We start from the raw sequence: 10,710 nt of genomic DNA on the forward strand, positions 1-10,710 counted from the left end.
GGCCTCTGACCCGGTGAGGTCCGTCTGGGGGCCCTGCGCGGTCGAGGTGCGGGGGCGTGGCTGACCCGCTCCGGTTCACCCCTCCAGCGCGGTACCCACGAACGGCTTTCTCTGGACCCAGCCGCGAGGGCCCGGGTCGACCGCAGGCTGGTGGAGCTGGGAAGATCGGAGGACCAAGGATGGGACTAAAGGGCTCTCTCACCCACCCACAGCAGAGCAGGTCACTGCGGAGTCCTCCCACACCCTGCCTCCAGACCCCTTTCCATCCTGCAGGCTTGTATTCCAGGCCAAAGATGTCCCTGCTTCCAGGACGGCTGCGGAGATTGCTGTCACCAGAGCCACCAGCAAGGGCTGGCCTATTGCCTCTGGGCTCCTGAATTCCTCACACAGGGCAGGCACCCCAGTTCTGTCCCCTAAATATATCAATTAGCTAGGTCATTTACATGCTGTTAGCACTCCCCATTCCTGCCCCTCCCTTGCCTTCCCAAATCTTTGAGGAGCAGAAGACACCTCTGGAGACCCCCAGCTTCCCAAGCTCTGGCCAGACTAGGTTACCCTGTGTGCAAACCAACTGACCTTCCAAACTTCCTCTCTCCCTGTGCCCTCCAGCTCAGCTCAAGGGCTCCGGAGGAAGTTGGGTCCCCATACTGGAGGATGGGGTCTCTGATCTCTGCTAGGAATTCCAAGAACCAGAGACCTGAGATGGATGGGGAGTGGTAGGGCATGTACACGGCTGGTGAGGTCTCACCATGACCTTGTGCCCAAGGCCAGAGCATCCTGGAACCCACACTGGGCTGAGGGGTGGGAGTGGAGGCAGGGAACCCCATCCTGGGTCCTCTGCTTCCTTAGGGACTCAGGGACTCTGCCAGGGATGGGGGAGCTATCTCTGGCTCGTGACAGCTCCCCCCCCCCCCCAGCTCTATTTTGGGCCCAGGAGAGGTGAGAAGGCAATTTCCTGGGAGGTGCTGACATCAGTGCTGGGACCGGGGTGACTACCCCCAGCAACCACCTGCCTCTCCAGCTCCAGATGTTCAGCAGGGCTGAGCCAACTGGTCCTTCACTCTGGAGACATCTTGGAAACCTCTTCCAGGGTGTAGGCATGAGGGGGCTCCCGGGAATGAGGAACTACAGTGGGATATTCCCTAGAAACTCAGCCAGGAGGGAGAGATTGCGCTCCTCATTTCAGATGGGGACACGGAGGCTCCAAGAAAGAGATGCCCATGGTAGCTTCCCGAAGTCCAAGAGCTGGCAGTGAGAGACCATCTATCTTACCTGCTTCCCAGGTCCCCCCAGAGCGAGTTCATCTTGGCCTGCCAGTTCCGGGGCCACAGCAGTAGGGCACGATCCCATGTGCCTCCCAAGAGGATAGGCATCTCACAATGGGGGACACTGGACCTGGGGGAGTCTGGACCCCTCTCACGACATGACCAAGACCACATGGCATACCCAGTCTGTGGCCTGGGCGTCCTCGGTGAAGGGGCATGGCTATGATTTCTGTGGCTTTGGTTCCTTGGGTTTCCGCTAGGAGTCCTTCCTTGTCTAACTCCTCTCCGGTGACATCCTGAGCCAGCTCCAGGGGTGGCTCCTCTGTATGGCCCTGTGACGCCCACAGCCCAGCTGGGATCTTGACCCTCCTTGGACCACGCCCCACTCCCGAGCCCGAGGTCCCACCTCCTCTCTCTTGTCCTCCAGGTCAGTTCTGCTACAAGCTGCACGTCTCTCCCCAGCAGAAGCTCGCTTGTTTCTCTCCTCAACCTCCTCTCCTGAGGTCAGGAGCTGTCGAGGAAGCCTCTCTTCAAGGCAGGGGCTCCCTGGGAAAAGCCTTACCCCAGGGCCACAGCTATGGTGGGCTCTTTTGGTCCCTTCTGCCCATAGCTTCTCTGTCCCAGAAGGGCAGGACTCTGGAAATCAGAGGCTGGGGGCCACTATTCTGTCTTGATGCCACCCTCTGGGTCATCTCTGCTGAGGGAGCTGTGAGGCTTTGGTCCCTACCCACAGCCATCCCTAAAGAGCCTCTACCACCAAGAGGCCTGAGGCCTCCTTCCCTGAAGTCCTGGCCTTCAGCCAGTTCTTCCCTCAAATTTTCCCACACAGGGGCCAAGCTGGGCTGATGTGGGGCCGAGATGTAGTCCTAGCAGCCACAGGTAAGGAGGGGGGGGGTCTGCTGCCCTTGGCTCCTCTCCTTACCTCTGCCCCAAAACTCCAACCTGGAAGATATGGTAGGCATGATCCCTGCCAGTGGAGGCTGCCCAGGCCCCGTGCCCAGGCCGTGAGGCTTGGAGTGGAGACCATGCCAGGCGAGGGGCTGGGGGAAGCCCCATGAACAGCAGAAATGAGGGCTCCAGCCAACCAGCTGGTGTCCCAGTCCTGGTGAAAGGCTGTGTGACCTGGAACCAGTCTCCCAGATGTTCTGAGCCTGTTTCCTTCTCTGTGAAATGGGAGTTGGAAAGGCCTTTCCTGGCAGCGCTGCTGGGGGATGAATGAGGGGCCGGCCTCAAGTGCTCAGAGCAGCGCTTGCAGCACAGGAGGGTCACTGGACCTGGGCTCGCACTGTCCCTGTGGCCCCAGACATGCCAAGGAGAAAACCAGCTTTGTGGCCCTTGTCCTAGACCCAAGGGACAGTTTTGTGGCTGGGGAGCCCTTGGGGCCCTCCATTCAGCCCAGGGAGAGACCCCCGGCTGACATGATGCTGAGGGCTGGAGAGCAGAGAAATGCCCAGGACATCGGAACCAGAAGTGCCTTCTATTCTCTCCCGGATCCCAGCCTGGCACCTTGTCCTTTTCACTGGGAGAGAGCCACCCCTCTGACCTGCTAACTCTCCCCAGGGAAGCCTAGTGACCCCCCCTGTCGGTCGTTCTTGTGAACCCTTCCTTCCAACTCTTGACGCTCAGGGAGGAATTAGAGGTGTGGGGGTGGGGGTGTCCCAGGAAGAGCCATCCTTTGGGAGGTTTGTAGTCATGTCCCCAACAGTCCGACATACTGGCATAAGATGTGGCACCCCCCCCCCCCGTCCCTTTCCCCCTCACCCGGGATCCTCCTCAGATTCTGGAGAACCAGCTGTTGGAAAGTGGGGGGCTTGGAGTCAGGGTGTCTCACAGACCCCCTTAGCAGCTTCAGCCAAAAAACACACGCCGGGGATGGGGCTGTGGGTCACGAGGTGGGACATTAGTGAAAATAAGCCCTATTGGAGAGCTCGGAGAGGCCTCACAGGTACGGATTCCAGGGTGGGGGGGGGGGACAGACGAACAGTTTGCTGAGTGTTTATAATGTGTGTTACCGTGTTTATAACCTCACAAACAGATCTAAATCTTGCAACTTCCCAGTGAGGCAGAAACTACCATTACCTCCATTTTTCAGACTAAGAAAAGTGTCCCAAGATCCTTGCCAAAGGTCAGTTATGGGCAGGCCCCATATGGGAGCGTGGGCCCGTGGAACCTACAGGCACATACTATGGGGTTCTCGGGGAATCTGAAACCTGCATCTCGAAGAGCAAGGCATTCCTGCTGTCATCGAGGGGCGTTCCAGGTTGGTGACCGAGAGCGGCCTTAGCACTGGAGTGCCTGTGGTGGCCAGACAAGGGACCAGGGGGTGGCAGAGAGCAGGGAGAGGCCGGGCAGCAAGGGGAGGGGCCAGAAGGACCTGAGTCTGATGCGAGAGGCTGAGGGACAGAGGGAGAAAATGCCAGGAGAGGCGTGGGACACAGGGAGACACAGGGGGACGCAGTGGGAAGGGGAGGCGCGGTCCTGGCTGGAAGAACGGGTTTCTAGGTAAGTAGGTCTGTAGTAGTGGCAGTAGAGGGATATGAGGAACTCGTTGGCCATCGGGTATTTTATTATTGGGAAGAAGGACCCTTGAAGTCATCTCATCCAAGCCCCTCACTGAAACATGAAGAAACTGAGGCCCAGTGTAGTCGAGGGACTTGCCGGAAGTCAGTGTGAGCCGGGGTGTGGTGAGATCCCCTGCCTTTTCCCACAGTGCAGGGGAAGAGTAGAATTCAGAAGGAAGCCAAGGGTAGAGGTACCAATTCTGGTCCCATCTGCAAAAGGAAAGAGCAGCGCATGGATGGGGCTGAGGACAAAGGTCCCAGGTTGGGGAAGCAGGGGTGCGGAAGGGCGGGTTAGGGCTCCAGGAGCTGACTCAGGGTAGACATCTAGGCCTGTGCTCAATGAGGCTGGTACAGAGGCCCGAGGCTGGGGGAGGGAAGGACCAGGCTGGTGGTGGTGGGGGACACGGAGCAGGGAGCCAGGTTTCAAGGTGGAAAAGGAGAGGAGGCGGCCAACTTTGATAATTCTCGGGTTATCCATGACCTTGGGAGGGGCAAGCCCAGTGGAGCGCTTCAGGCAGAGCCTTTGGAAGGGCGAGCAGGCGCAGACATGGAGGCAGTGGCTGCAGACCGCAGGAAGTAGCTGGGGAACAGGGGGCAGCCTGCTGAATCAATGCGAGTATTTTCCAGGTTGGAGTATTAGGGCACAGGGAAGAGAATTTGACAAATCCGAGAAGGAATTTGACAAGGCTCACCAGGGTGGACTGGAAAGCAGGGACGGTGACAGGGAGCACACATGGCTCCTTCTCTGAGAGTCAGATGGAGGAAGGGGCTGGAGAGCAGGGGGAGGCAGTGCCTATGTGGTCTGAGTCAAGGTCATCTGCAGAAGAGTGGAAGGGAGGGGGTTCGAATAGTCCCCATGTCAAGGAGCCACTTATGGTCTAACATATGGGCCAGCACCTCTCTGTCTGAGCTCAGGTCTCCTAGGGTCCCCTCTAAATTTATATCCTGGAGGCTGGAATGGAGACATGGACAAGGAGAGAAAGCCCTGGGCCTTGGCCTGGCTGAGAGGTGATATCCAAGGTCACAACCGTTGAGTTGGGAGGGTAAGGCCAGCCGGCTGTGAGGTCCTAGGTAGATGGTGAGGAGGGTGATGGCCCTGGGTGTGCTGGTCTTTGAGCAGCACAGGAGGACATCCCAGAGGTCTGAGAAAGGGGTGGGGGGGAACTTCTCATCCAGAGTGGCAGTGCTGTGGAAGAAGCAACGGGGGACAAGAGAGAGGGCCCCAGCAGGAAAGCTCATGAGAGCAAAGGAGTTTCCTTGGCAGTGGGCTGTGGCCATGCCCTCTGGAGGTGACCGCTTGGCAGGTCGAACCAAGTCAGTGACCAGAGACGGGACAGATGTAGCCCCTCCGCCCCACAGCCCTCTGGCACCGGGCGGGGGAGGGTGGCGGCTGACACACTGTCCCACGTGTGGGGGGCTCCCATCCTGCCGGTCACTTACTCCGTCCATGTCTACCGGGCCCGCGGCCCTGCTCGGGGTCACTGCAGGGCACTTTGGGGCCCAACACACTGCACTCCAGCCCTGTCCCTTTGCTATTTGCTATTAACAAATTTATTTACAGTTCCTGAACCAAGATTAATTATGGAATTTAACAGGAATGGCATAAAAAGGCCAAACATGACCTCTAGGAGGGTGGTTGTACATACAGTTGCTCTATTTCCAAAGTAACAACTCAGGTCCTCACCCGCAGCTAGGCCCCCCTTCCTTCTCCAAAATGAGACACAGCATAGCACCAGGCTTCTGGTAGCTCCAACATTTAAAGAAACAAACTCACAGAGGCAGAGAAGGGTGAGAAGAACCACAGCACGGAATGGAATAATAAAAAAAAAAAGTGGCCAGAGAATCGATAGCAAACCCATCTCTGTCTCCAGATTAATGGCTTGGCTGGAAGAAATGGGGGGAGGTCCTTGGGGAGGGAGGGAAAGGGTGATGCAGAAGTTGGCAGGTGAACTGCTGACCCTGGCATAGCAGAAATGGGATGGGGGGGCAGCCATGGAAAAGCAGAAGGGTCCCTGGATGTGTGTGTGGGGTCTGGCCGTCCCCGGGGCTCAGGGTGAAGGTCCATTCAGTGCTGGGCTCCCCCCAAACGCAGGGGCGAGGGAGCTCTGGAGGTGCTGCAGCCGCCCCTCCTCTGCTTCGTATGTTCCTGAGGATCTGTGTGCACGCGCGTGGGGGGCTGGGGGAGGGGACAAACAGGCATTTCAGAAAGCAGGAGAGCCACATGCTCCTGGGAAGGGAAGCTGGGGTGGGGGTGGGGAACACCAAAACTTGCTGCACGAGGCAAGTGACTGCAGAGGGACAGGAAGCCAGGCCAGGGCTCCTGCTGCTCCAGCCTCTTTGTGGTCCCTCCTTACGCCACCCCTGCCTCTGCCTCCTGGAGTGGGCAGCAGGCTCGGATGACTGCCCTCCGGTTGGGACACGGCTGGAGGGAGGGGCAGAGGGAGGCCCCCCCGCCCAGACTCCCTTGGTCCTCCCCACCCACAGACCTGGCGAGTGGTGGACTGGCTCTGTTGACCCCACAGAGCTTGGCCGTGACCCACAGAGCTTGGCCATGACTGCAGCTGCTCACTTGGACATCAAAGGCCAGGCCATGGGGCTCTTCTGGCTCTTGCGGTGAGGCCCTGAGGCGCTCTGTGTGGCTCTGACCCTGGGTCCAGGGGCTGCTGCTGCCCCAGAGAACTCGGGGAGCGGTCCTCTGCCGGTGCTGGGAGACAGGGAGGTAGGGGGGCGGAGCCACCGGGCACAGCCGGCTCCTTGGAGGCCTGGTGGTGGTGGGGGGTACAGAGGCGGACTGGCTCTTACAGGTCCTCCTGGGGCCTGCATGTCAGCCGCAGTGTGCAGGTGGGCGGACAGCTGGCCTGGAGCCACAGGGCAGCAGGGTGCAGGCTAGCCAGCCACAGACAGGGCTGGGGGTGCACTCTCTGACTCCTCAGATCCCCGGGGGCCATTCTCCCCCAGGCCAAGGGGGCTGTGCGGCCCAGCACTCTGCTGGCCTCTCTGTGGGCTGCCAGGGGAAGGGCTCTGGGAGGGAGAGGCAGGTCTGTGGGTGGCATAAGGGGAGGAGGGAGGCCAAAGGCCTGTGCTCGTGGCCTGGAAGGGGAAGGGAGGAGAGAGGCCTGCTGCTGCTTGTCCTGGTGCCACCAGGGCTGCTGGCTCTCAGGACGAAGAAGGAGGCCTGTGGCTGGGACACCCCTGACCTCTTTTCGGGATTGCCACTGGGGAACTGAACCTTCCGCTTGTGGCCACCAGGGGCCACGTCCGGGCTAGAGAATTCCGCAGAACCAGAGCTTGTCAGGTGGCACTGGTGTCCAGGGCTCGTGGACTCTGGTGTCCCTTGGGGGTCTGCAATGACATCCATCGGTCCCCCCAGCTCCTGGCAGCTGGCTACTGGTCCTGGCATCTTGCCAGACCCAGCAGCTTCAGCAGGGGGTTCAGTAGGGGGCTTCATGCTGCCTGCTGTTCCATCTGGCTCTAGGGCACCCGGGTGCTCGTCTTCCTCTCTCCTCCTGGGAGACGTTGCCTGGGGACAGGAGGGCTGGCTGGGAGGCAGAGTCTCGAGCCGCAGAGGATCACCATCTGAAGTTGGGGAGTCCGGCTGCCTGTGGGCACAGACATGTCCAGTGGGCCTTGGGGCTCCACTCCAGAGCAGGTGGTAGGCTGGGACCCTCCTGGGTGGGGGTCGGGGTCGGGCCGGGGTGCAGCTTGCACAGGGCTACCCTCACAGGTTTGGTGTGCTGAAGAGCGCGGCCCACTTCGGGGCTCCACGAAAGGTCCGTTCTCGGGCTCCCCTTGCAGCAGCGGCCAGTGCTGTCTGCGCCTCTCCTGGCTCTGTGGCCTGTGGTCAGTGCTGCCCAGAGGAACAGGTTAGAGGCTGTTCCATTTAATAACTTTGCAGTGGAGGCTGTGCCCTTTGGTGGCTAGAAGATGCAGCACAAGGCCTGGCTCTCCAAGTGGAGCCCAGGGAGCTGAAGACTTGGCCTGCGAGGGGAAGCCCCCGCTCCTTGGTGGGCAGCAGGGGAAGCTGGGCTCCAAGGATGCTGGGATTCTAGAGAACACCCTGCAATCCTTTTGGGTCGGGGGTAACTTCTAGAAAGGCAGAAGAGATCTGGCTCTTTACCCATCTGGGAGGGACCCAGGAGCCCCCCTCGATACTTCTACACAGGCACATCACCAGGGACATGCCAGGAGCAGCAAAGGATCAGCTGCGCTCCCCACCCCCACAGGCACAGCCATGCTGGTGCTGGTGGGGGCCCAGTCCTCATCAGCCAGAGCCACAAATGGAGGGTTCCCAACCCCCACCAATCCCCAAGAGAACCAGGACAGAAGCTGGTGGAAAAGAGAAAACCGCCGCAGCCTGGTCCCCGGTCCCCGATGTCACTAGGCTGAGGGCTCCACCCCCCCCATCGTGGGCAGCAGCAGTGGAGCGAGGACAGGGGCAGGGCCGGCGCAGGGCGCTCACCTGGGGAGGCTGGCCCACGGTGGGGCATCGGCAGAGCTGCGGCACAGCTGGGCGATGACCCGATCGACTTCTGCGTACGGGTGGGCTTCTAGGGCGAAGCCCTGGTGCTGGGGGCTCTGGAGATGCTGCCCGGGGTGAGAGGGGCACAGGGAATTAGACAGGAGTAGGGTAGGACGAGCAGGGCTGGACAAGCAGGGTGGAGGCGGGGGCCGGGGGGGAAGGCTGCTGGCAGAGCAGACCCAGGGAAGCTGCTGGGCAGGGAGGGCTCACCGCATGGAGCTCCTCGAAGGCCTCCTGGCAGCACTCACAGAAGCCCTTCCTCCTCCTGGGCAGGGTGCGGGCAGCTGACTGCGGGCTCTGCTCTCGGTCTTTGGCTTCTCTGGGGAAAGCGCGGGGTGGGGGGAAGCGATCACGGCTGGGGCCCTCAGCGGGGTGGACCAAAACAGTTCGGCAGGCATGGGCAGGCCTGCCCCCACTTGGGACTCTTGTCCAGGGGTGGCAGGAGAAGCAACAAGGAAGGGGGGAGCGCTCCCGGCGGGCACCCCATCCTGTCCCTGCCCCAACATGGCAAAGCACAGGTGAGGACAGGTGGCGGCAGGAATGCCTCCCAGGACAGACGTGGCTCGAGCTCACCCCCAAAGCCTCATCCCTCCGCGCTGAGTGATGACAGGGTCAAGGCCTCAGTGGCAGCAAGGGGCCTGTGCTGTTCCTGCCCTCCACTCCCCTGACTGCCCCCTGCCCCGCCGGCTTGTCCCCTGCAGAGCTGATACATTCACTCAGGACCTGCCCGTCTCCTTCTCCAACCGGACTCCTCTTCTTAATTTCAGGCCCGTATTTTTAGCGGCTGCTTGGCTGTCTGAGCAAACTCAACGAAGTCCAAAATAGTCCCCGTCAAGGACTTTCTGAGCAGGATGGAGAATTCAGAAAGCAGAAAAAAGCTGATAGTTCAACTACATGCAATCTAAAAAAAATGTATGCATGGCAGGAAATGCAAACAAAAGACAAATCACAGACAGGGGAGGGGGGTATTTATAACTAATAACACGGACAGGGGCTCATTTCCCTAATACGTGGAGGGCTCCTGACAAATCAGTAAGAAAAGCAACTAGAAAAGAAAGAAAAGCCAATGACAGACAAAAAGAAGGTTCACACAGAAAGAGATTCAAATGTTCAAATCGTAAGAATGTACTTAACCTCTTCCGTAATGAGAAAAAAAGGACAATGCAGATCACACCAAGACATAGTTTTTAACCCAGCAGGCTGGCGGAGGTCGGCACGGGGGCAGGCCTGGGGTTGGGGGGGGCAGCCGGGTGCAGGCCGGGGTGCATGTGGGCACATGGGCTTCACCCCCATGAGAAGTGATTTGGCCACGTTTATCAACATTATAAATGTTATAACCCTTTGATCCAGCACCTCTGCTTTTAGGAATTTGGTTCACAAATATATTCTGAGTGAGATTATTCATTGCAGCATTATTTATAACAGCAAAAGCCTGGAAATAATCTAAGCATCCATCAAGGAGAGACCGGTTACAGAAAGTACAGTAAGACCATCTGATGGAAAACCCTGAAGCCCTAAGAGGGAATGAGGAAGCTTTCTTTTTTTTTTTTTTTTTTTTTTTTTTTTTTTTTTTAGATTTTTGTTTATTTATTTGACAGACAGATTACATGTAGGCAGAGAGGCAGGCAGAGAGAGAGGAGGAAGCAGGCTCCCTGCTAAGCAGAGAGCCTGATGCGGGGCTCGATCCCAGGACCCTGAGATCATGACCTGAGCCGAAGGCAGAGGCTTAACCCACTGAGCCACCCAGGCGCCCCATGAGGAAGCTTTCTAAGGACTAATGGGAAATTAATCTAGGATACATTAAGTGGAAAAGGCTAGATCTAGCCCAGCCAATGTTATGCTACTCTTTACAGAAGAGGAGTGAAGGGCACACAATGTACTTCTGTCCACACAAATTATGTTTTTTTTTGTTTGTTTTTTAAAAGATTTTATTTATTTGAGAGAGATGAGAGGAGAGAGGTTGGCGGGAGAAGAGCCTGATATGGGACTCAATCCTGGGACTCCAGGATTACGACCTGAGCCGAAGGCAACTGCTTAACCAAAGGAGCCACTCAGGCACCCCACACAAATTATCTCTGGACACAGAACCACAACCTAGAAACAGGAGAGTAGGTGTGGAATAGAGACCTTTCACTTTAGTTTTTAAAAAAGATTTTATTTATTCAAGACACAGACAGAGAGAGAACATGAGCAGAAGAGGCAGAGGGAGAGGGAGAGGCAGGCTCCCCGCTGAGCAGGGAGCCCAACACAGGGCTTGATCCCAGGCCCGGGGGATCATGACCTCAACCACATGCAGACGCTTAACCATCTGAGCCACCCAGGTGCCCCCAGACCTTTCACTTTATTTATTTATATTTCTAAAGAT

General features: G+C 58.2%; 1 protein-coding gene across 1 annotated transcript in view; it reads right to left on the reverse strand.

The window, feature by feature from the left end:
• Positions 1 to 5,396: 5,396 nt before the first annotated feature.
• Positions 5,397 to 10,710, reverse strand: part of DBF4B (DBF4 zinc finger B) — a 48,004-nt gene continuing 42,690 nt past the window's right edge. The window contains 4 exon segments of the mRNA XM_059148651.1: positions 5,397 to 6,763; positions 6,765 to 7,425; positions 8,286 to 8,410; positions 8,556 to 8,664. Of these exon segments, the coding sequence (XP_059004634.1) occupies positions 6,713 to 6,763; positions 6,765 to 7,425; positions 8,286 to 8,410; positions 8,556 to 8,664 (946 nt within the window). The 3' untranslated portion in view covers positions 5,397 to 6,712.

This window comes from Mustela lutreola, chromosome 15, assembly GCF_030435805.1.
Source record: "Mustela lutreola isolate mMusLut2 chromosome 15, mMusLut2.pri, whole genome shotgun sequence".
Lineage (NCBI taxonomy): Eukaryota > Metazoa > Chordata > Mammalia > Carnivora > Mustelidae > Mustela > Mustela lutreola.